Genomic DNA, 25,475 nt, shown 5'->3' with positions numbered 1-25,475 from the left:
GGTCGGGGCAGGTGTGCTGAGGGCTGAGGGAGGACTGGTCCTGCCTCTAGAAGCTCAAAGGTGGGCCTAGGGCCAACATCACACAACACTCGCGGCCCGAGCAGAGGACAGACCCTGGGGAGCTAGAGCTTACAGATTCCACCGGCCCAGAGGCCCAGGCCTGGGGACACAGGGAGAGGGGTGTCTCCGGGTCTCCACAGGGGGTCTTGAGAGGTCTGGGCCGCTCCCCCCTCCCCACCAGAGCAGAACACAACCACACATCTCATTTATGAGGATTCCACGGATGGTTTCTTGTCGAAGGAAGGGCACCACAGCTGAAAACAAGGTGGGCACACGTGTCGCGTCTCGTTCTACGGAGGAGGGGGCGGAGAGAAGTGACTCGCCCAAGGTCACACTGAGAGTTGGGAGTCAACCAGTACTGTCACCAATATTTCCCACTGGGTCACCTGTTTTAGGGCCTTCTCTTCGGAGAGGCCCCAGCATGGCAGTCGGTTAATCAATCAGCCATTCAAAAGTATCCCGATCTAATCCTACGAGATTTCTGGAAAAAGGCACTAAACAGTATTAACAGAGGCCACTAGTAGAATAAATAGCTGGGCCCAAATCTTGACTGTAGCTTGTTTACAACATGGCTTGAGAAGCTGAGGTTTGGAACGCGTTCCGGGAAGCAGCGTGCCCTCGCGTTTACACGGCATGACCTCTATCTGGAGGAACAGACCTCTGCCTCTCAAGAAACGTGGGTAGCTTGCACTTGGTAACAAACCAGAGGGGCCCCTGCCCACAGAGTTAAGGAGAATAAAAACAGCTGGCTGGGACAGAAGACCATAGTACCCAGGGGCTGCGAACGATTCTTCAGACAGTCCCCGCCCCCTAGGACTTTTATTTAGTTTAAATGTATGAGTTGACTGCACAACAGGTGAGCCCTCTAGGACACCTTGAAGCTCCCCTCTTTCTCCTGCCGCCCCAGCTTGAGCGTCGGGGAGGCGGGCAGGCTCACCGTCATCCCGTCGGTCATGAACAGGACCAGGGCGGCTGTGATGTGGATGGCGAAGAAGGAGTAAGGGGCTCCTTTGAAGTTCTTCCTCTGCCAGCAGCCGAACAGGTCCTCGTGCCCTGGACGAGACACGAGAACAGGGCTGAGTCTCAGCTTCTGCTCCTTCCCCTCTGCAGGCCCGGGGTAAGCGGCTGCCAGATGGGCGAGCCTGGCAGGTTGGGGACCAGTTACTGCCGCCCACCTTCCTTAACTTCCAGCCAGCTGTCAGGGACAGCTCCTGTCCACCTCAGTCCTGGCGGAAGCGAGGCTCAGGGAGATCAAGTCACTTGCCCAAGGCCACACAGGCAGGCTGAGGCAGAGTGCAGGCTGGAGTCAGAAGCCTGCCTGCCCCACTCCTGCGGCCAGGCTGGTCCGTGTCTTGCCAAACGGGACCATGGGTGCCCGGGGTTTGCTTCCAACCATCATCGCCTGTGATCTACGTTCACCCTCCGGGGGATGGGGTCACTAGGGAAGCCTCAGTGTGGGGCCGTGAGCGTGAAAGTTCATTAGAGCCCCCACCTGGGTGTGGCTGAAACTTTGGGGGCAGTGAGGAGGCGTCTTCCTTCTCTGGAGGCTGCGTCTCAAGGGCCAGCTCATCTGCGGACAGGAGCAGGGGCCTCCTCTGAGGGCAGCAGGCCAGCAGCCGCTCTTTGGATAGCAGAAACAGCACAGCCATGGGCACCGGGAGCTGGGGGGTGGGGCAGAGGGTCAGGAGAGCCCTGTTCCCATCAGGCTCTCCCCTTCCCGTGCCTCACCTGCACACACCACCACGGGGTCGACCGGCACGGGTCCACACAGTCCTGAGAGAAGATGGTTCTTTTCTAAGGGTGTCCACCTAAAGGCCATCCCCAGCAAATGCCGCCAGGTGTATTGACTGTCCAACCTTAACCACATCCGTTTTTCTGAAGACAGCTCCTTGTCACATGCAAATGTTGGACTCACACCAGGCCTCCCCGCTGGCACAGGAGAGATGTCAGAGATAAAGTTGTTTCTAAGGTCCTTATTCTGAACGGTGGCGAAGCGGGCCCCCCCCCCCCACTCCTTCATGCTGGGAGATCACATGACACCTCACGAAGAAGGTCTGCTTTGGTTCGTTATCCCCATTTTCCAGATGGGGCGACCTGAGGCTCAAAACTGTCACTTAGTCATCACCCGTTACAACTGGAAGAGACCAGATCGGTAAGCGAGAGACCAGAGAGTGTTAGTGCCTGGTCACTGGCTGACGGGGGAGGGAAGGGCAGAGCTGGACTGGAGCCCGGGGCACCCTGATTCTGTCTGGTCAGACCCCACCTCAGGGCTTGTGTGGGTGATGTTATACCCGAGGAGGTAGAGGGCCTGTCCCCAGAGGCTCGCTGTCTAAACAGGAAAGCCGGGACACGGACTCCTTTGCTGGAAAGATGCACGGTCTGGGCAACACCCGCGCCCACGAGCCCGGTGTTGTGTGCGTTGCTATTTTGCATCAAGCCACTTGGGTTTAGCGAACTCCTCAGGGCGATGAGAAATAGCTCCTGCCCCTGCGGTTGCCTGGAGAAGCCTCCACCGCCTCCCTCAGGTGCCCTGCCTGCGTCTCACCGCCCTCACTGCCAGGAAGCTCCCCATCAAGTCTGCCCTCTGCCCTCCCTGCTGCACCGTAAATCGAGTTCCTTTTGCTTAGGACAGAGAGGAAGCCCAGGGAGCTGTGCAAGTTGCCCAGAGCCCGCCGGGCATCTCTGCGCTGACAGAGATGGGAGGCAGCTGGGCTGGTGCTGCTCTGAGGCGGTCTCTCCCTCCCTGGAGGCAGACTGATGCCCCGGGGTGGGGGGTGGCATTTTCCCAGGGCTCCCACCCCCCCGAGGGCACCTTGGGAGCCTCCCTCCACACTCAAAGATAACAAGTCACACGCCCCGCAAATCAGGCCTCGGTGGGAGGAGACGACCCCTGCCCTCGGGAGTCCCAGGTCTGACGGGGGAGAGTCAAACCCTCCCTCCAGTCTGATGGGGGAAACAGGAAACCCACACACAGAGGCCTGCGGTGGCAGAATGCCTGGGTGAAGGCCGAGGGGAAACAGCTGTGAAAGAGCCCGGTCACTCCAGCGGGGCTTTCCAGGGAGGTGGGCGGTAGGAAGGGCTTCACAGAGGACTGGCTGGGGTTGCCTGGTAAGAACACAGCCTGTCTTTATAAGCAGCCCATTCAGAGAAGGCAAAGGCTCCACCTGGAGAGTCCAAGAGTTCTGGGGAGGCTGCCTGTGTGTGTGTGTGTGTGTGTGTGCGTGCGCCCACAAGCATGCGCAGCCCCATTCTCTTCTGTGGTGGACTGTTTATCTTCAGAAACAAACCAACAAAAAAGTCCGGACATCCTGCCACAAACAAAGTGCCTCCAGGCTGCACCTCGTGGGGCGAGAGAAAACAGGGCTCGGGCTGACACTGGACCTTCCGGCTTCCTGGTCCTGGCGTCTCAGCTTTGACACGGTACTGATGGCGACGCTTCCCCTTACAGGTGCCCCCTGGAGGGCACAGGCCCGAAGCTGGGTTGTTTCCAAAGCAGTGACAGGCATGGGCAGAAAACGGAAAGGGCGAGAGAGGGGCGTGTGTGAGCCCCCGGTGAAGATTCTGGTACAAGGAAAGGAAAGTCACGAAGAAAGGAAAAACGAGCACTTGCTATGGGGCAGCAGGAAGGAGGCTGGTGCTGGCAGTCGGGGTGAGAGCCTGGCCAGCGTCTTGCTAGCCACTCATCGGGCCCTTGTGCCAGGGACGGCATGACGCCCCCTGCTGTGCTGCTCAGGGGGACTGGGTGATCTCGAAGACCCCTTTCAGTGCTACGTGCACGGCATCGCAGCTGGGCAGCCACTGCAGAGCGGTGACAAGTGGGCCCAGAGCAAACCCAGGCCCTTCGTCACGACAGGCCATATGTTGCCTCCATCCCGCAGCAGGGCCATTGGCCACCTGGAATATTCCACACCCGTAGCCCAGGCCGGGCCGAGCCAGGGGGCCAGGGATGCTCCTGCTGTTCCACACGGTACTTCCCAAGCTGGAGAGAGGGTAGGGGCGTCTCCCCACCTGTCCCTCTGGCCCCAGCCTGGGCTACTGGCAGGGAATCTGTCTTGGGTTAAAGACCACCAGAGGTTTCCGGCCAGGGACAGAGTCAGTGCTGACAGGGAGGATGAGAGCCGGGGTGCAGAGGGGCCTCAGTACCTGACCCAGTACAGGCAGGTGGTCTCTCTACCCTGCTCCCACCATGGCAGCCATGGTGTGGTCATTTTGTTCATCCCTTGACCCCCACGGGAGCCCACCTCACAGCAGGACACAGGGGAATCCCACCGGCGATGAGGGAGCCTGGGGAAGAGCCCCAAAAAGCCTGGGGTGCTCTGTCCCAGAGCCCCTTCATCTGGCCTTGGAGGGAGAGAGCTGGTTTCCCATGGAGTCTCGGATGGCTTGAAAGTTGACCCTGATTCCGTTGTGCTAAACCTGCTCATGGCTTTACCTCCCTGGAGAATCGCAATCATGGATTGTGACAACTGAGGACCTTCAAGATGATCTCCTGCGACCCCGTTTGTATTCAGATGCATCCCTGGGTGGGGGGGTTAGTCTTCCCGCCCCCTTGCCTTCCTGAGGGCACGCTTGAGCCCAGCACACTGCTTGGAATCATAAGAATCTACACTGGGAGCTTCTATGGACTGACACGTGTGACGGTCCACTTGTCCCCCCCCCCCCCCCCCGGCCCTGCCCCGGTGGCACTCACATTGATCAGGGACATGATCCAGAAGGCATACGACACACGGGTCCCTGCCCGGTCCTGCGCAGGCAGCCCGGAGAGCGAGTGGTTGGACCAACGCCACGCCTCGGTGTGGTGCTGGCCTAGGACCCTGGAGGCGTGGAACAGGTGGCTTCCAGAGGTGGCATTGGCCGTGCCGTTGGCAGGCAAGCAGTTGGCCTCAGACAGGAAGGGGTCGGCAATGAGGGGGCTCAGCAGGGCGCCAAAGCCCACAAAGAAATGGAGAACCTGGAGGGGGGAGGAGAAGTGGTGTGGGTGGGGGAATGGCTCAGGCTTCATACCCTCCCCCCCACTTTGTGTTCCATCTGGGGAGTGCCTGCCTGGCCCCAGAGTGGGGAGCGATGGGGACACAGGAGAGATGAGGACAGAAGTTCCTCTCAGTCACCTTCTTGTCCGGGGATAACTGGGTGACAGTGGCCAATTCCCTCCCTCCCGCTTCCTTCTTTCCCAGATCTTAAGTCCGGCTGGGGGCTGTTCCCATGATAACACCTACCAGCTAACACCCCAAAGGGAAGGGAGCTTGATAGAGGGAAGGGCTGGATGGGAAGAGAAATACAGAGACGGGCAAGGAGCTGAGAAAACAGCAAGCCCTCCCATCACGGCACACTCCGATTCACAAAGAACCTCTTCTCTGGAGCACCTGGGTCCCTGGGACCACCCTGCACGCAGGGAGCATGACCCTACTTTAGAGCTGAGGAGGCCCGAGTCCAGAGATAGTGGCCCAGGGTGGCCCAGCTGGAGGTGGCCACATAAAACCAAGACCCCGGTGCTCTTTTTTCTTTTTGCATTACCACCTGGCCTCCAGTAAAAGACACCTCACCCCAGGGAGGGGGCTGGGAGAGGTGGACAGGTTCCCGGGAGCTCCCCGTGACCACCCAGCCCCGTGGCTGCGTGCGGGCTCACCTGGAGGAAGATGGCCGAGTCCTTCTGGTAGACCCTCACCAGCTGCATGTTGGCCACGGTGTCGATGCAGCCCATGGCTAGGCCCGCCAGCGCCATGACAGAGGCCAGCACCTTCACATCTCGACAGAAGGGGATGATGGCAAACACCAGGGAGATGGCCAGGGATGAGGTGAAGAGGGCCCATAACGACTGGGCCAGGCTACGGTAGCAGAGGGGTGAGGTCAGGGGAGGGGCCTGGGGCCTTCAAATAAAGAGCCCCCTCCTTGTCCCCCGCTGGCTGGGCAGCCTCAGGGGAAGCTTCTGGTAGAGGGGGGAGGGGGCTGCTGAAGAAGCTCTGTCACTTATTAGCTAGGGGTTCACAGGCGAGATGTTTCTTGTGCCCCAGTCTTCTCGGGTAACAAGCCCTACCTCATAGGGCGGCCGTAAGAACTCAAGAAACGGTGTGAAGCGGCACGCGATGGCACTTAGCAAAGTGCACCTGCTATGACTTTACTTACAAGCGAGTTTCAACTTCAAATTGTTTGCGGATAGGGGCGCCTGCCTGGCTCAGCCAGTAGAGCGTACGACTCTTGATCTCGGGGTTGTGGATTTGAGCCCCACACTGAGATTACTTAAAAATAAAACCTTTAGGGCGCTTGAGTGGCTCAGCCGGTTGAGCAACCCACTTCAGCTCGGCTCGGGATCTGAGTTTGAGCCCCACATCTGGCTCGCCGCTATCAGCGCGGAGCCTGCTTGGGATCCTCTGTCCGCCCCCACCCCGCCCCGCCCCTGCCCCGCCCCCACCCCGCCCCACCCCTGCCCCGCTCTCTGCCTCTCAGAAATAAACGTCTAAAGATAAATATTTTAAAAAGCTTATAAATAAATCAATGGCTTACTTAGAAAAGATTACATACAAAGATATTTCTGCTCCTCTCATGGATGTACAGGAGGAGCCTGCTTCGAGCGTCTCATGGGTACGGTGCCGAACGCAATGAAACTGGAGGTGGGACCCGGGGTGGGACCCGATTTCCAAAACATCCCCTCCCACCCCCCAGCGGGGCTGCAATGCGCTCTTCCCACACAGGAATGGCAAGACGGCCAGGCCCTTTGTAGGCGCCAAGCTAAGCCACCTGAACCAAAGCCCACAGCCGAGGTCTTTGGGTAATTTGGTGCCTCCCCACCTTGGACAGAGATCTTGACTCTCCAAGGGTCTGGAAGGGAGGCCCGGTGGCTGTCCTCACTGAGAGGTGTCTGGGAGGTGACCTTCCCCCAGAGGAGCCCACAGCAGGCAGGCTGAGGGCCTGTCCCCCCATGAGTGAGTAAATGGAATGTCTAGGGCTCTCTCAAGATCTTTTTGGTACCCCCTACCTAATAAGCAGACTCTGAGCAAGGAAGGATGCCTTGTATTTTCTGGAACCAGGCTGAAAGGCTAATGTGAGTGAAGGAGGTTGGGCAGCAAGAAGGTTCTGGGGACGCCTGGCCGGCTCAGTTGGCAGAAGATACTACTCTTGATCTCAGGGTTGGGAGTTCAAGCCCCATGTTGGCCATGAAACCTACTTAAAAAAAAAAAAAAAAAAAGGTTCTGGAAGACAGAGGCTATAAAGGAAATTTCTCAGATTATGAACAGCTGTTCTGGCAGCTGGACCTGGAGAGGTGGGCGGGAGGAGGGGTGTGTGGCCAGAAGACATATGTGAGTTTCCAGCACATTAAGGAAAAGAAGGGGGCCCCCAGGAGAGCCCTCGGGCTGCGTCCTTCACCAGAAGTGCTTGCCTCTGACCCCCGGGGCCCTCAGCTTCTCCTTCTGGCCCATCTTCGATTAAATCCTTTATCAGAAGGGCTCTGCTGATAGCATCAGTTATTTTCTCTTTTCTTGTTTCCGGGCTGATCTGCTGGGCAGATAACTGATCACGATCCCTGCCTGATCCCAACCCTGCGTGAGCAGGGAGAGGGGACTCCCTTCACCTCGGCCACTAGGAGGAGGACAGGGAGGGCTGTGTTGTGGGGAGGCCTGTTGAGGTCTTTCCCGGGTTCCCTCCACCATCCTGTTCCCTCTAGCATCCTCCCCCCCCCTGCTCTGCAGGTCCCCGGTGCTGACAGCCTGGACTGCTCACTGAGGTTCATGCACTTCCGCCTCCTGCAACCTGGCCTCCGAATCTCCCTTTCCTCCCCGGTGCCCAGCACAGAGGCGATGCCCACTTCTCCACAGGCGATGAACACAGCAAGCTTCTCATTATAGCTCTCTCTCTCTCTCTCTCTCTCTCTCTCTTTCCCTTTCCTCTGCCTGCACAAGGATCTCAGGGTTGGGAGTTCAAGCCCCATGTTGGGCATGGAACCAGCCTCATCCTGGCTGGCCTCACTTCAGGGATGGCAAGAGGGTCCCCTGTCTCCCCTTCAGATATTCTCCCCATTGAGCTGGCACACGGGATGGCTTGCCCTTTCCACCACCTCACTCACCACTTTACGGTAACGCATGGAGGTCCCACGTCAAGGGCACACACTCTCTTAAAGAATTAACGCGTTATCATTATTGCCCTGAGAAACCTAGACGAACGTGGTTAATGATCAGCCCTGTAGCAAAGTCCCAGGATCAGGAAACTGAGAGGGAAGGAAGGCTGCGAGACAAGAAAATGACAACTAACGTGCTTACGGTGCCGGAGACATTTGGTGCACACGACAGTGCCCGCGGGTAGGCTTTGCAGTTGTACCTCTTTGACCCCCCAGTAAACTGAGGCAGAGAAAGACTGCAAAAGCCGCTGACAGTCTGGACTCAAACCCAGATCATCTTGATAACCCCTATGCCATGCTGCTTTTCCATGGAGGAGAGAGAGAGAGAGACAGCGGCAGAGACAGAGACAGAGCTTGCCCGTGTGTGTAAAAGGGCTGCTGCTGGGCCACAGACTCAGCAGGGCTGGGGAGAGGGGCGGCCAGAAGAGAGCAGGGGCCAGAGTCAGCAGAGCCTCGTTTGGCAGGCTTAGAGGCAATGGGGGAACAGCTGTTCACCGGAACATGAGCCCCCAGGGGTCCCTCTGCTGGTGTCATGGCAGCTCCAGACCCTTCGTGTTCTAACCGCTGGCCCCACTGCAGGCCTCCCAAGGCATCCGCTGCAGCCGTTAGTGCAGAGGCCCCCATGCCTGGCACCTTGCTCGGCCCTGAGAAGGTGCGCCCTCCGGGGCTGCTGGATGTTGCTGGTCAAATGAGAAACGTGCTTGCGGAAGCTCGTCTTGTGACCCCACACAGGACGGCCTGGAGACTTGGGAGGCTGATGTGGGAGTTGTACGGGGTGACACTCAGACGGAGTCAGAGACAGAGACCGAGAGACAGAGGCAAGAGACGAAGACTCAAGTAGGGCCCGGATGCCAGTGGAGCAGCAGGAGGCTGGGGAGATGGGAGGGGGATGTGGAGGGCTGGGGTCATGGTGGGCTGCCCGTCTAGGCCTCTCCTCTCCCCTATTGTACCCTCTCACCTCGTCATTTCTGAGAAGGACACTTGATGCCCATGGCCGGGGTGGGGGGGAGGGATTTTTGTTCCCAGGCCCAGCGACAGGCAGGAAAGGATAAGGAGAAAACAGAAAGGAGAGGCTGGAGGAAAACTGGCCGGGGGAGGCCCCTTCCTGCATCTGCTACCAGCCCCTGAGCCATGATCTGAACCTGCCGCCTACCAGCCGGGGCTGCAGAGGGCTAAGCCCATACCCGGCCTGCGGTTCCCGGGCCCTGGGAAATGGAGACGTGTCCCCAGTAAGCGGGAGCAGCCGTAGCACAAGAAAGCCTGTGTTTCAATCCCGGGCTGCCCGCCCTCCCCAGTCTCTCGGGCAGGGCTGTGCCTGGGCATTCCAAAACCCAGCCTGAACAAATTTCTTTAGATCGGAACATTGCTGCCAAGAGAAAAGAAGTCCCAGATACACCCCAGAGCCAGACTGAAATATACTAATTGGCTTGGTCACTTAATGGTTTAGTCAAAGGCCCCTTCTAGGAATGTGGGTAATTTCAAAATTATGGAATAATAATGTCAAAACAGCTTTGGCAGCACGGATGTAGTGGGATTTGTAGTCAGACTGGTCCTCGTGTAGACAAATGTCAAATCGCTATGTTGTACACTTGGAACGATATAATATGTATGTCAACTATACTTCAATAGGAAATTTTTAGAAAAGGGGGCACCTGGGTGGCTCAGTCGGTCAAGCGTCCGACTCCGGATCAGGTCGTGATCTCACGGCTCTTGAGTTCGAGCCCCGCATCGGACTCCGTGCTGACAGCTCAGAGCCTGGAGCCTGCCTCAGATTCTGTGTCCCCCCCCCCCTCTCTCTCTGCCCCTCCCCTGTTTGTACTCTGTCTCTCTCCCCTTCAAAACTAAACATTTTTAAAAGATTTTTAAAAAAGGAAAAGAAAATTGAAAAAAAGACTGGTCCTAGACCTACCTCTGTCACTTCCCGGCAGGCGGCTCCGGACGAGGCACTGACACATCGCTCCTTAGAGCCTCAGTTTTCTCCATGATAAAATGGGGCCAGTAAGCTCTGTCTCCTGAGGCTGCCGTGTGGAGTCAGTGTGATGCTACAGTCCTTGGCTCACTCGCTGGGATTTGGCCCTGGCCACTGGCAGTCCCCCTCCTCGGTGCTCACCCCCTCCCTGCCAGCAGCCAGGCCCAGGGAAGTCCGCTCAGCAGAGATGGGTGCCAGCTCCTGGATTCTCTGTTCCCACTGCAGCGCCCTCTGGGGTGACCCTGGGAGGCTGGTGCGGGAACTGCTGGAGTGGCAGCAAGGACCTAAGAATCCTACCCCTCACTGTATAGATCAGGAGCCAGGCCCAGACAGGGGAAGAGAGTCAGGATCCAGTTTTTGGACTCCCATTCCAGGCTAAAGCCAGCATCATGTTATTGATCTTTCCTCCCCTGATCTCGAACTCAGAGGTTAATTCAGACCAGTTAAAGTGTGGGGGGGGGAGCAATCCCCCAAGGCCTGGGGAGATGTAGGAACAGCTTAGACCGTCGAGGGAACCCTTCCTCAGGAAGCCTGCGAAATGTCCAAGTTACTCATTGACGGCTCCAAGTGGCAGGTGAAACGGGGGAGAGAGAGCAGGTCCTCCCCCAGCCTGGTGGTGGCTCTGCAGGAGGTGCCCGCCCCACCAGTTTGCTGTGTGACCTTGAACACGCTGCTGACCCTGTCAGCCCAGGTGCTCTGCTTTACCCAGAGGGCACACGTGATCACCTTGACCTGGCATTGCCAGGAGTGGCGGCTCTGGCCCTCCTGGTTCTGTGATAAGGGGCGGGGGGGCTGCCTGGCTCCAAACCAGAGGAAGGGCATAAACAGTAAGATGCCAGCCAGCCCGTCCTGCCCTCCACGTCCCAGGGGTGGGTAAAAATGCTGCTGACGACCGCTCCATGCCACCTCCATGGGAGTGACTCCAGCATGGGCACTGACATTCTCACACCCTTGCCTCAAGGCGTCCCCCTGTCCACCCTGATAATCTTCCTGGAGGGACCAGGGAAGAGAAGTGCCCAGAACCCAGGAAGCGGCAGCGGCAGCCTGAGCCTCTCTCCAGCCCAAAAGGAGCCGGCAGCCTCCAAGAGAGGAGTCGGGGTCTGGGACAAGAAACCAGGAGTCAAGGCCACACCCTGGGAGCTAGGGCAGGCTGGAGAACAGTTTGAGCCGGCCAAGAGGGAAGGGGCAACTTTTGCCTTCTCGTGGCTCCCCTCTAACTGGCCGCTCCCATACTGACACCCCAGCTTGGTCAGGGCCCTGTGTTAAGGCTGGGGACACCCAGAGGGAGGAACAAGAAAGACTGCCTTTGGGGAGATCCCAGCCCAAGGCAGGGCTCAGGCCCTATTAGGCTCAGGTTGGGGGGTACACCCTGTGTGTGACGACCTGCCTGGTGCGCTGGGGTGCTGGCCTTGCAAGAATGGTCTAGCGGCTCTGTCCGCCTGGAACCCCTCCCCTGCAGCTCTTTGCATGCATGGCTCTCTCCTGTCATTGACATGTCAGCTCTACTGTCCCCTCCTCAGAGGAGCTTTCCCTGTCCACCTGGTGAAAGAAACCCCCCCCCCCCAACACTATTTACTCTCCATCCTCGTCCTGCTTTGTTTCTTTCATTTCACTACAACGGTCCTCCAGAGCACAAGCTCCTTGAGAGCAGGGACCTTGTCTATCGTATTCTCCCCTAAACCGGGGTTTGGCTCGAAAGATGCTTGTTGGACAAGTGAATGAAGGGGTGGGATGAGTTTTGAGATTTTGTTTTCATTTAAAAAATTGAGATAGGGGCAGTGGAGCGTGCGACTCTCGATCTCGGGGTTGTGGGTTCGGGCCCCACGTTGGGTATAGAGATTACTTAAAAAAATAAAAATCTTAAAAAAAAATAAGGTATAATTTACATACCATAAAACTCATCTGTTCAAAGTGTATAATTCAGTGGTTTTTAGTATGTTCAGAGCTGTGAACCCGTCACCAGAACCTAAATTTAGGGCATCCCCCCCCCTCACCCCTATACCCAGAGAGAAACCCTATACCCATCGGCAGCCACTCCCCATTCCTCTCCACATCCTAGAAACCTACTGCTCTACTATATTTTCCCATTCCGGACTCTCATGCAAATGAAACCACACAGCCTGTGGTCTTTTGTACCTGGCTCCTTGCACTTAGCATGACGTTTTCGAAGTTCCTCCATGTTGTAGCATCTATCAGGACCTCATTCCTTTTTCCGGCTAAATACTACTCCACCGTACGGGTGAACCACATTTCATTTGTCCATCCATCCATCGATGAACATTTGGTTTGCTTCCACTTCTTGGCTATTAGGAATAATGCTGCTTGGGGCGCCTGCGTGGCTCAGTCAAGTAAGCCTCTACCTTCAGCTCAAGTCATGATCTCGCAATTCGTGGGTTCAAGCCCCGCGACGGGCTCTGTGCTGACAGCTCAGAGCCTGGAGCCTGCTTCAGATTCTGAGTCTCCTTCTCTCTCTGCCCCTTCCCAGCTCGTACTCTATTTGTCTCAAAAATAAATAATATCTTTTTAAAAACCGGATAATGCTGCTATAAACATTCCTGTACAAGGTTTTGTGTTGACAGGTCTTAATATACCTAACAGTGGCATTGCTGGGTCTTATGGTAATTCCCACACTGAGATGAGTTTTTAAAGCAAGAACGGTGTCTGGGGCCAGACCCCAAGTAGGCTTTCAGCCCAGGTTTTCTGCGTGCTGAAAGGGAGACAAACTGCTGGAGGGAGAGGCAGAGGCTTTTTAGACGGGAGACCGACCAGGGGCCCAGCTCAGGGGAAGACACTGGCTTTTGTACTGTGTTCCAGAAACTTCAGGGGGCCAGCATCTTGGGGAAGCAGGGCTGATGGTGGCCTGGGAAACCTTGCAGGAAAGACTAGGTTTCATGCAACGGGCAGGAGGGAGTCAGAGCTGGGTCTTGGGCAGGGCAGGACTTGTAGGTATTTGGGGAAAATGATAGGTAGAGAAGGAGGCAGTGAATAGGGTAGAGGGGAAGAGCCCAAGCCTTCAATTAAGAGGGTGCATGCAGGGCAGAGGCCAAGGTGAGGCTGGGAGAAGGCTGGGTAAGGTCTGAAAGCCATTTATCCACCCTGATGCCTTTGAGATAAAGGGGTCTCCCAAACTGCCCAGGGTGGTTAGACAGGTCCCCAAGAAACCAAGAAAACAAAAACCCTAATCTTTTTATCTAAATACGGCTTTCTCTTTCCTGTCTGACAAAGCACATACCTATACACCCTGCCAACCAGGTGGCTTTGCAGTTTTCTCTTCTCTGAATGGTTCCCTGCTCTCGATACGCAAGATATTTCTAAGGAAGGTCTAGTCCAGATTCTTCTGACTCTAATTGTACCCGTCTCCCTCTTGGCCTGCACATGGTAGCTTCCCTCAAGATCTGTCTGTGCTAGAAGCTGGGGGTGGGGCCGGGGGCGGGAGGGGGGGTCGGTAACTGATCCTGAGCAGAGAGCTCCTGTGCTGTCCTGTCCGGTCCCACTCTAACGCCCGAGGCTGTCCACACGCAGACCCTCCAATGCGTGCCCCCACGGAGGCATCCAGAAACCCTCTCCAGCCCTGGTCCTCAGTCTGGGCCCAGCAGCAGGCAGGACTGGGGCTGTCCCGAGCCCCTCGCCTCTCCCGTGTGTCTGTCTGTACCGGCTGGCTCTTGCCATTTGTTAAACCAACCCCCATCCCCCTCACAAGTAACAGCCTGGCCACACTGCTCTCGCGGGTAATCACTTAAGCTGAAAAGCACTTGGTGTGGGGGTGGGGGGGTATTAGCATTTGAATTTGTGGTCAGGCCCCAAGCAATCAAGCTTTAGTGGCCGCTTTTAGGGCTACTGGCGGTTCTGTCTGTTTTGAGAAATGGGGGACTGTGATGAGTCGTCCGGACCTAGCTAGGTTGTCACTTTCCTTTATGCATAGGCCACCCCTGTGACAAATCCTGCATTCCTCCCGAAGTCCACTTCGCTCCTAGCCAAAGGAAAGGGTTCTTTATGACATTTTGTTTGGGGGCTGGGAGGACTGAGGTCCAGGACTTAAATGTGAGCCTGAACTGATAGGACTCAGGCCCTCCACCTGACCCCTCAGATCCCTCCTTCCCAGAGGCGTCAGCTCAGGAATACTCAGCCCCATGCCTTTGCCTGGTGAGGACAGGGTATAACTTGTACCCTATGCAGTTCGAGAGGACTACTCAGAAAGCAAGAGCCATTTCCCGGGTATCTGGTTCCAGAGACAAATGCCTGGGTTCAAAACCTGACTCAATAGCTGTATGATGCGACCTGGGGCAAGTTTCTTTTTTTTTTTTTTTAATTTTTTAAAATGTTTATTTATTTATTTTGACAGAGAGAGGAGGAGAGGAGGGGCAGAGAGAGAGGAAGACAGAATCCTAAGCAGGCTCCGCACAGTCAGCACGGAGCCCGATGCGGGGCTCAAGTCCATGAACCGGAGCGATCATGACCTGAGCCAAAATCCGGAGTGGGATGCTCAACCGACTGAGCCACCCAGGGGCCCTCGGGGCAAGTTTCTTAACCTCTCTGTGCCTCAGCTTCCTTAGGCACAAAATAGAAACAACAGTACTACTCTGTAGGGTTGTCGTGAAGTTTAAACGAGTTGCTACGAACAGTGAGGAGCTAAGAACAGTGCCTGGCATTGAGAAAGAGCTCTCCGAAGTTAGTTTTATTATTAGCATTATTTTTCTTCTCTGTGATCCGGTTTCCTGCCCCACGACCCTTTCCACTGCCTGCTCAGAGCTCCTTGTTGAGTAAGGAGCCCCGAGGGAGGTGCACAGCAAGCAAGGAAGAGATGGCCCCTTTGGGTGTGTGTCTGTTTCTGTTGTTGCTTTCACCGAACCTGGCCCGCCAACCTGCCCTTTCAAATTACTCCCATTCCCCTTCCTGTTCTGTGCACTACACATGTTCCTAAAAAGTGCCAGGTAAGGGATGTTTTGTAAGGCAAAACACGCTTTTAAAGGAAGGAGAGAAAACAGAAAAACACCCTGATAGATTTCTAATTAAACCTCTAGGCAGAATCAAAAAGCGTCCTGAGCTTTCTCTTAAGATTTGCGGAATCCCCCATGCATCCAACCTTGCACAAAGCCCAAAGAAAAACCAGAGTCCACGAGACTTGCCTCTCAAGAGAATTCTTCCGTTTACAAAAGAATTTGATAATGGGGATAATCACTCCCTAATTGGGAATGTTTTGTCAGTTGGGCGTCCTAAAGTGGGATCTGTCTGTATGATGCCTGTGTTCTCTCCATCAGCTCAGGGATACCTCTAGGAGCCAGCCCAGGGTGAGAGCACCTGGCTGGGCATGCCCCCCACCCCCGTTTCTCTGGGATAGCCCAACCGGGGTTTTGTTCCTGGGCCTTCCGCTTGCTTGAGTCCATGCAGCCCAGAAAACCACCCAGCCAGGAACCAGAACCAGGGAAATCTCCAGCAGCCTCCAGTTTGCAAGCCATCTATCCCCTGCTTTTGGGTCTGTTTTCCCAGCTGCTCTAGGCGAGCAATCCTGCTGCCTTTCCGGAGGGCTCCGCGGGGGCGGCCCTGTCCAACGAAAGCCCGGGGGAGAAGGAGGCTTTGCGATGGTATCCAAAGGGGGCATCTTTCGCGGCCATGGCAGGCCGAGTCCCGAGCAGAGGCCAAGGAAGAGTAACATGGCGTGGGAGAAGTGGAGGGGGACCCTGGCCCCAGAGTTGGAGGGTCAACTGACCCAAGCTGTGCGTGGGACAGCCCACCCCTCCCCTACGTGGCCCTAGTAATTTGGTGCTGAGCGTCTCCCAGGCAGAAGGGCTTGGCCTCCGGAGGCCGATGCAGGAACCCTGACTCCCTCTGAAGCAGGGACACACAGGACCCAGCAGCCCCGCAGCCCCGGGGGGGAAGGGACAGCGTGTGTCAGCTGAACCGGAGCTGATGGTCTGAGTGGAGCCCGCCCCAGGGCGCTCTGTCAAGCCGCAGCCAGCCCTGGCACCTGGCACGGCCCCTGAGGTGACACTCCCACTCTCCTTCCACCTCACTTCCAATTCCGCCCCCGGCAGCAGGGGCTACTGACAAACCTGAGACCCGCGGTGCGGGAGGGAGACGCCGTCCCACCGCCCCCGGTTCCATCCCCCCTCGGCCCGTGGCGCGTGGGTGGGGGAGCGGGTGAGGGCCGGGTTTAACCCCCTGGCGGGGGTGAGCGAAGGCAAATAAATAATCCAGAAGTCACCTTCAGTCTCTGGAGAGACTTTTCCGGGGAGAGCCGGGGTGGGGGAGGGAGGCAGTCCGGCTAAGGCGGGGCGCGGCTGGCGGCGCTGGGAGAGGTGGTCGCCGCCCGCCAGAAGGCGAGGGCGCCCCGCGGCCCCAGCCCCGCGGGGGCAGGGACGCGGGCGGCGGGAAGGGAAGGGATGCAAGGGAAGGAGAGGAAGGAAGGGAAAGGAAGGGAAGGGAAGGGTCGGCGCGGCCGTGCGGAGGAGCGGCGGGGGCTGGGGGCTGGGGGCTGCGGGGCTCCCGCGCGGGCCCGGCACTCACGTCCTCTTGAAGACGCCCCCGAGGGCGCTGCCCAGCAGGAGGCAGAGCTGCTGCGAGAAGAAGACCCAGGAGATCTGGGGCAGCGAGCTGTGCGTCTGGCAGCGCAGGTCCAGCAGCGTGGGCCCCAGGAAGGCGATGCACAGGCCGAAGCTGAAGAAGACGCTCCAGTAGGTGAGCGTGGGCTGCAGGTTGCGGCGGAGCAGCCCCGACACGCGGCCGTCGCAGCCCATGGCCCCGGCTGGCGGGCTCGGCGGCTGCTGGCTCCGCGCGCCGGTGCCCGAGTGCCGCGCCGCCCGCGGGAGGGCCGGCCGGGCAGGGGAGGCCGGCGGCCGGGAGGGAGGGGCGGGGAGGGGCGGCCCGGCGAGGGGCCCCGCCCTCGGGCCCGGGGAGCAGCGGGGGCGCCTCTGCGGCCGCCTGGCACCGCGTCGGGGCCCGCGCCCTCCTCGCGCGCGGCCGGGCGCCGGCCTCCCCCTGCTTCCCGAACGCACGCTCACCCTCCCCGGCTGCAGGAGACCGACCGCCTGCAGCGCTTCGCCCCCACCCCCTCTCCAGCTGTCCGTCCCACCCGCGTCCGTGCACAGCCCCGCGGGGGCGGAGGGGCCCGCGCGCCCATTGCAGAGCTGGGCAAACTGAGCCCGAGAGACGTCCCGGACGCTCGGAGAGGCTGGAGAGCGGGACCTTCCAGCGCTTCGCCTAGGCTTGGGGAGCTACAATCCCCACCCTCACCCCCCAACCTGGCCTGGGCTTTGCGGTGGAGGAACCCCCCCCCCCCCCCCGCAGCACAGCGCCCCCCTACACCTAGGTGCTTCACAGATGCACTTCAAGGGTCTGACAGCGCCCCCATCGGCCCCCAGAATAGAAGATAAAATCTCCTACATACATTTTTTTTTTTCCTTTGGGAGAGTGTTCATGGCTTTCATTGGACCCTCGAGAGGATAAGCATTTTAGACAGAAAACCTTGGAACTATCCGATCTGCACCCTAAGCTCCGCCTGAGAGCTGGTCTTCCCCGGCCGCATCTCTGCGCGCTGGACAGGTGCAGGAAGGAGGAAGATGAAGGTGTTCTCTCCAAACTCCACTTCTCGCCTTCTTCCTAGTGGGGGGCGGGGGTGGGCAGCGGTCTGGAGGAGTCCCAAGAGGAGTTGGGAAGTAATCCTCCAGGGGTAAAAAGGGTCCTGGGGGAGAATTCCTTTTTTGCTGGAAAAAAACGGATGGGGGAGTGGGGTGAGAGGTGTCACTCTCCAGACCAGTAGTCCTTGGAGGAACCTGCGGCTGGGCTGACACAGGCTGTCCCTCCCCCCAGGTGGCTATAGAACTGGCGAGTCCTGTGTGGTCCTGCTTCTGAGGGAGCCAGGGTTCCTGCATTGGCCCCCGGAGGCGGAGCAGTAAGGTCCAGCGTGTCACTTCTGCTGGTGGTGGCAGGAACCACGACATCATGCCCACTTGGCCCTCCAGGGGGACCAGAGCTGAAAGGGCTGAGGAGGTTGGGGGGTGGGGAGGGAGTGCTCTCCTGACAACCTGGCCGGAGGAGGGGGCAATCCACTTTTCTTGCAGGGCTGGCTTCATCTCACAGAGGCACCATCCCTCCTCTCCTCTGAGCACATGGGAGCAGAGCCCCAGGGCCTCTCTGGCTCAGTGGGTTGGTAGGTAGTAAGAGTTATTTATTCAGTAGTGATAATGGAGGGTCTACACAGTATTTGTGGTTCAGTAAAAAGTTCTCCTCTAGGAAAAAAAAAGAAATGAATCATAACCACAAGCATTTGGTTGGGTCCTCTCTGCCATTTTCACAGAATTCCAGAACCACAGAAGCTCCGAGTTGGAAAGAACAATCTCCAAATCGCGTCCCCTATCCTCTCCCCATAGTTGCTGATAAATGCTCGTCGGTCCTGTTCTTGGCTGATACCTCTTACTGTTGAGGACCTTACCTATCATCTCCTGTGGGTCTGCTTCCAACGTGGGTCAGCTCCAGTTAGGAAGGGTTTCATGCCCCACTGAAATGCCCCTCCCGGTGACTCCCCACCACCACCCACGGGACAAGTCTAATTGCTCCGCGCATGTTAGCCCTTCACACACACCACCTCGCCCCAGCACTTGGCTTCTCCAGCCCAAACACCTAAAATTCTGTCATAATTTCTATAGATGGTACTCCCCAGATCTATCACCCTACTGGGGCAGCTTCTCCAGCCACAGTAGCCGTGACCCTGGTACAGTGCACCGTGAGGCAGCCCATAGTGTCTGGGGTGCCAGAGGCATTCTATAGCTTGATCCGGGTGGTGATTACACAGCTATAAACATATGTAAATATTCATTCTTGTACAAACATACGCATGCTTACGATTTGTGTCTTTTACTGTAAGTTACAGTTGGACAAAATAGTGGAAAGTAAAAATAAGTAAACAAATGCAAAGTGAGGCACTTTACTGTGAATACCCAACCCCCTTAGAGTCAAGCCTTCCTTCCTTCCTTTATTTCGCCCTTTCTTTCTTTTTTTAAATTTTTTAAAGTTTATTATTTATTTTGAGGGAGAGAGAGAGAGAGAGCACACAGGGGAGAAGCAGATAGAGAGGAAGAGAGGGAATCCCAAGCAGGCTCTGTGCCAACTTGGGGCTCAGCATCATCCCACAAAACGCACTGTGAGATCGTGACCTGAGCTGAAGCCAAGAATCTGACACTTCACCGGCTGAGCCACCCGGGTGTCCCTCTCTTTCTTTCTTTCGGGCAGAGCCCTGGAGCTGGGACTAGCAGGCAGGCAAACAGGTGAAGCAACGGGGCTCTGTTATGGGGATGCTTCGAGAGCCTGGGGCAGTATCCCATTTTGCCCGGGGAGGGCTTCATTACTGAACTAAGTGTGGAAGGATGGGTGTGTGAAAAGCTTTTTCTTCTTCTCTCTTCTTTTTCTTCTCTGTCTCCTGTTTTCCAGTATCATCACGCTGTCCACCTCCTTCAGGAACCTTTTCTGGACAAATTCTATCCAACCCCTAAATTCTAGCCAGCCCCTGATTGACTTCTTGCCCCTACAATCTTCACAGCTGTATCCATGGATTGCTAGGTTCCTCTTCCTGTCACCCAGCCTCCCTTGCAGCCAGTGGAACGGTGAGTTCTTAAGGGCCTGGGACATATTTACCTATATTTTTGACTCTCCCCACCTCCACCCAGGTGCCTCACTGAATGCCTTTCAGATAGCGAGTCCTGGATAAACAGCTGGGGAGCTGAGTTATTTGCACGTTGCCTTTAACAATTATTTTTGGCTTTTCATTTACATATCTTATCTCCCAGCGATAACAAGTTCCCCAAGGGCAGAGGCTGTCCTATATTTCCCCGAGTCGAGTATTCAAGTATCTAACCCTAGCTGGGCACCCTGTGGTCACTCTTAAATTTTACAGAGAAACCTTGGATGGTCCCTTAGCCACTGTCTGATTTCCCTCCTTGTAAATTGGAAGGGAATTATCCCTGTCCCTCACTAGCTCTGGAAAGCAGTTTGAGACGCTAAAAAATGGAAAAACTGACTGCATTGGCAGAAAAGATCTGTAGGAGTGAAGGGTCCTCAGGCTCTTGCTGACTGAAACCTATTTCTTTGCCTCAAGGGTCGCCTCCTCTGGAAAGCTTTCCCTGACCTTCCTAGGGCCCCAAACTACATCATTGCTGATCACCTGTCTACTGCCTCTCCTCCAAGGCAAGGGCCACGGGGTTTGTTAGTCACTGAGTTGCCAGGACTGGCTCTGTGGTGAGAGATGTTTGCCCTACAGTGACTCCCACTTAGTCCTTGAAGTTGATAAACAATAAATCAATTGTATATTTTGGACCATCAACAGTGATCTACATCCGGGAAACATTCAGGGAGAAAGCAAACAAGATGATATAACAGAGAGTGAAATAAAAGCCATGTACTCTCACTACCAACCTTTCACGTACGTGGGAGCTGCCCAAATTCCTTAGTGCACAGAATCGCGATTGTATTTTGTCTTTGTTACTGTTTCTGTTAGGATTGAAAACCTTAGGGGCGCCTGGGTGCCTCGGTTGGTTAAGCGTGCGACTCTTGATCTCGGCTCAGGTCATGATCTCGTGTTTGTGGGATCAAGCCCCGAACTGAACTCTGCTCTGGAAGTGTGCAGCCAGCCTGCTTGGGATTCTCTCTCTCTCTCTCTCCCTCCCTCTCTCTGCTCCACTCATGTGCTCTTTCTCTCTCTCTCTCTCTCTCAAAATAAATAAGTAAACATTTATTTTTTATTTATTTTTTATTTTTTTTAATTTTTGGGACAGAGAGAGACAGAGCATGAACGGGGGAGGGGCAGAGAGAGAGGGAGACACAGAATCGGAAACAGGCTCCAGGCTCCGAGCCATCAGCCCAGAGCCCGACGCGGGGCTCGAACTCACGGACCGCGAGATCGTGACCTGGCTGAAGTCGGACGCTTAACCGACTGCGCCACCCAGGCGCCCCGAACGTTTTTTAAAAAGAATTGAAAACCTTGAATATTAAAACATGTGCAAAGAGAAAAGTTTTGATTATCACAGCCTAGAGGAGGTCACTTAGACTTGGGCCTGATTTCATGTTGGGCGGAATCCGCTAAGTGACCGTGGGCCTGCTCTCGGTCCCCAGGACCCTCTGGTCTCTGCTTCCCAGACCCTGAGGAGGCAAGGCGGGTGCAGTAGAGTGAAGTCTCTGGTTCAAGGTCATTAAGCACATCTGCAGTTCCTTTGGCCATTCTAGGGAATGAGGCCGCCCCTCCCCCACGTCCGGATTTTATCCTCACAGCCCTGGCGTCATTGCTTTGCCGGTCACAGTGTGGAGAGCGGATTGGCAAGCTCTGTCTGGGGTTGGCATGGGGTGGGTGGCAGACAACTTGGTGCCAAGGACTGTACCCAGATGCCCCAGCCCCCCTACCCCACATAAATGCTGACAGCAGAGATGGGTATGTGTACAAAAAGCCTCCTTTGCCAAATACCTGGGCGAACCGAGTTCTCAGCCTGTGTGGAGAAGTGGGGGGGGTGGTGGTGGTGACTGCAGGTTCCAAGAAGGATAGAAGAGGTGGGAGCCGGTAAGATGGCCCAGAGGCATCTTAAGAGTTAGACCGGTGGCCGCATGCATCCTGGAGAGAATATAGCATAGCAGTTAGCTGCTGCTGAATGCATGTTAGTGCTTAAAAGGGCTCGTTAAAGCCAGTCTCGCTTTGAGGGTTGGAAAGACCTCTGAAATTATCCTTCCACTCAGAAATGGAATTCTATTCATGGCATTGCTCAGCCTAAGCTTTAGCACGTCCAGGCTTGGGGTCGAGTGTGAGATGTGTGTGAAAACTGAGCCTTGGTTTCCTCCTCTCTAAAATGGGGAGAACAGGGGCGCCCTGCTGGCTCGGCCGGTAGAGCATGGGACTCTTGACCTCAGAGCCGTGTGTTCAAGCCCCATGTTGGGTGTAGAGATTACTTAAGAAAATAAATAAATAAATAAAGCAGGAAGAATCGTGTCTCCCTTACTGTGAGAAAATGTAGACGGAGTGCAACACAGGAGGTGTAGATATTAAGAATCTGGTATACCAGATTCTCAATAAGTTCTCCTCCTCCTCCTTCCTCACTGCAACAGCACAAACTGCTCTATGGTTTTTTACACGAATACAGTGGCTAGCAAAATATGACCAGCAGCACCAGTATGTCCTGGGAAGCTGCTAGACGCGAAGATTCTCTAGGGGCGCCTGGCTGACCCAGTTGGCAGAGCATGTGACTCTTGATCTCGGGGTTGTAAGTTTGAGCTCCCCGTTGGGGTGCGAGATTACTTAAGAGCAAAATCTTAAAGAAACGGAAAGGCAGATTCTCACTCCTGCTCCAGACTGGATCAGAAAGTCTGGGGGTGCGGCTCAGTCATCTGTTTTAATAACTCCCCCCCCCCCCCCGGGTATTCAGATGTGGCTACGGTCTGAGAATTAGTGCTCTCGAGTCACAGAGGAAGAGTCTAATTCCTGTTCTACGGCGAGCCATTCACTATTGAAGACATCCTTCACGTTCTTCCTAAGTTTCACTGTCCCCAGCAACATCCCCTCAACTTCCTTCAGCCATCGGTCGTTGGCCATGTTATTCCAGACCCCTCGCCAGGCTTCTCTCCCATCATGCCATGCTCTGATTGTTAGTGACCCTCATAAAAATGGGGGCTTGTTGCACTACACGCAGGGCTCCCGCATGGTCTCAGCTGCACACAGCGCGACGGGTTTGCCGCCTCCTCCTCTCTAGAAACTTTGACAGCAATATATTGAGTGCCCACTCTGTGCCAAGCACGTGACATATAATAACTTGTTGTTTACTCTTTTTAAAGTCGGCTCTAGGCCCGAAGTGGGGCTCAAACTCATGGCTCTGAGATCAGAGTCCCGTGCTCTACCCACTGAGCCAGCCAGGCACCCCTTGTTTACTTTTTTTTTTTTTTTATTGAGGTTAAACTTACGTACATTAAAATGCACAAGTCTTTTTTTTTTTAAGTTTATTTATTTTGAGGGAGGAGAGGGGCCGAGAGAGAGACAGGGAGAGAGAGAGAGAATCCCAAGCAGTCTCCGTGCTGTCAGCTCAGACGTGAGATCGTGTGCTCAGACGTGAGATCGTGTGATCAGACATGAGATCAACTGTGACATCGTGACCAGAGCCAAAATCAGGAGTCACAGGCTTAACTGACTGAGTCACCCAGGCACCCCTAAAATGCACAAGCCTTAAGTGAACAGAGTGAATTTTTTTTTTAATTTTTTTTTAACGTTTTATTTATTTTTGAGACAGAGAGAGACAGAGCATGAATGGGGGAGGGGCAGAGAGAGAGGGAGACACAGAATCGGAAGCAGGCTCCAGGCTCTGAGCCATCAGCCCAGAGCCCGACGAGGGGCTTGAACTCACGGACCGCGAGATCGTGACCTGAGTTGAAGTCGGCCGCTTAACCGACTGAGCCACCCAGGCGCCCGCAGAGTGAATTTTTATATGTGTACATACTTTGGGGACCACTACCCAGATCGAGATATAGAATATTTCCAGCACTCACCCCAGAAACAATAGCGTGCTTGCTCAATATTGTGTCTGTGAGAGCCTAAGTTCGTTATTGTTCTTTCTTTAAAAAAAAATTTTTTTTTAATGTTTATTTTTGAGAGAGAGTGTGAGCAGGGGAGGGGCAGACAAAGAGAGAGGGAGACAGAATCCAAAGCAGGCTCCAGGCCCTGAGCTGGCAGCACAGAGCCTGACGCGGGGCTCAATCCACGGGCTATGAGATCATGACCTGAGCCGAAGTCAGACGCTTAACTGACTGAGCCCCGCCGGCACCCCTATGTGCGGCTGGTTTACTGAAGTCCTATACAGTACAGCACACATGGAATAAAGGGAACGTGGGAGCAGGACAGACCTGCACTGGGTTCTGGCCCTGCCCTCGACGGTGTCGGCTCAGGGCTCGACATTATAAGCCTGATTTTCTTCAACTGTAACGTATCACGTTCTTGCTGGGTTGTGGCGGAACCACATGAGAACACATTCGGGCCTCTGGTAGATCACCGAGGCCGGCGCTGTCTACACCTCCCGGTTGCCTTCCTCTACCCTGAGTCTCATGTGCTTTCAGTGTGGGTTCCTCTTCCCTGCGGGCACACTTTGGGTCCCAACTCAGTCATTCAGCGGAAGGGCAATCCCTCCAGCTGTTCCGGGGTAAGGATGACACCTCACATTCACTCATAAAGTGTGGTTACTAATTGTCATCCAAATCACTGAGAGACATCCTGAGCGCTGACCGCCCCCCGCCCCGCTAATTCACCTTTCGTTTCGGAGCTCAGGCGAGCTGCTTATCCCGCGGGGAGCTCCCCACCCACCCACTGCTACCCCGGGGACCTGTGTTCTCTCCATCTCCACTTACCACCCTTCCTGTGATCACCAGCTGGGGTGTCCTTAACGCGGATCAACTGTCAGCTCCCCGAGGACGGAGGCTGGGTCACACATGAACCCTTCTGTTCTCAGGGGCACAGCACAGCACCTGCCTGGTACACAGCAGACATTCAGAAAATGCCAGTACACGAATTTAAAGTTTACGATAAGCTTGACTTCATGAATAAACTCTGAGGCAAGCGATCACGTTCCTGGGGGATTTCATGAGGGATGTACCATTCATCTACTTAATTAGCAATTCTCAGACTTGTCTATATATTGGAATCACCTGGAAGCCGAAGAAAGTCGGACTCTCTTGCGGGTGGAGTCCCGGGTTGGTATTTTGCAAAAGCTCCCCAGGGCTTTCTAAGGTGCAGCCAAGGTCGGAAACCACTGCTCTCCGGAGAATCTACATTTTACCACCAAAGGCTTGTCTGCATATCCTGGCACACCTTTTAGGCCCCTCATTAAAGTGGCCTCATTGAATTGTGTTTGGGCTTTATGCCTCGCTTGAGGGCCCTCAGGATATGTTGTTAATGGAGTTATGTTTGGTAGGGATGTTGTTGCCGACGGAGCCCTAGATGCAGATGCACAGGAGAGAGTTCTGCTGGGCGTCAGCACCAAGAAAAGCTGTGATTCACCCGAACATTCAGTTCTTTTTTATCGTACGGATGCTGGGAGTCATTTAATTAACACTAGTTCTAAGCTGGTAGTAGCTGCTGGAAAGCTCATGGCCAAGGGCATGGTCCACCTCTGTCACCTATACAGAATTTTATTGTATATGTATTGTGTACTGACCTCGTTCCTTTTTATTGTCCGTCCTTTTATTCTCCTTTCCCCATTTTTTCCATGTTTTTTTTTTAGTTGAGATATAATTCCCATACCATAAAATTCACTCTTAATTTTAAAAAAAATTTTTTTTTCAACGTTTATTTATTTTTGGGACAGAGAGAGACACAGCATGAACGGG

General features: G+C 55.3%; 1 protein-coding gene across 4 annotated transcripts in view; it reads right to left on the bottom strand.

Annotated features, from left to right (window-relative positions):
* The window catches only part of MFSD4A (major facilitator superfamily domain containing 4A), a 31,161-nt gene extending 14,209 nt beyond the window's left edge, over positions 1–16,952 (bottom strand). For 3 of the 4 annotated variants that reach the window (XM_047841050.1, XM_047841052.1, XM_047841054.1), the window contains exons 1-5: positions 16,644–16,951; positions 5,687–5,885; positions 4,751–5,011; positions 1,553–1,721; positions 998–1,113 (exon numbers count right to left, since the gene is read on the bottom strand). In XM_047841050.1, the coding sequence (XP_047697006.1) occupies positions 998–1,113; positions 1,553–1,721; positions 4,751–5,011; positions 5,687–5,885; positions 16,644–16,873 (975 nt within the window). In that variant the 5' untranslated portion in view covers positions 16,874–16,951. Of the gene's footprint in view, positions 1–997; positions 1,114–1,552; positions 1,722–4,750; positions 5,012–5,686; positions 5,886–16,643 lie in introns of all 4 variants that reach the window. The other variant, XM_047841053.1, reaches the window with a different exon arrangement.
* Between the last annotated feature and the right edge of the window lie 8,523 nt (positions 16,953–25,475).

This window comes from Prionailurus viverrinus, chromosome F1 (assembly GCF_022837055.1).
Source record: "Prionailurus viverrinus isolate Anna chromosome F1, UM_Priviv_1.0, whole genome shotgun sequence".
Taxonomy (NCBI): Eukaryota; Metazoa; Chordata; class Mammalia; order Carnivora; family Felidae; genus Prionailurus; species Prionailurus viverrinus.
This window is presented reverse-complemented; position numbering and strand designations above follow the sequence as displayed.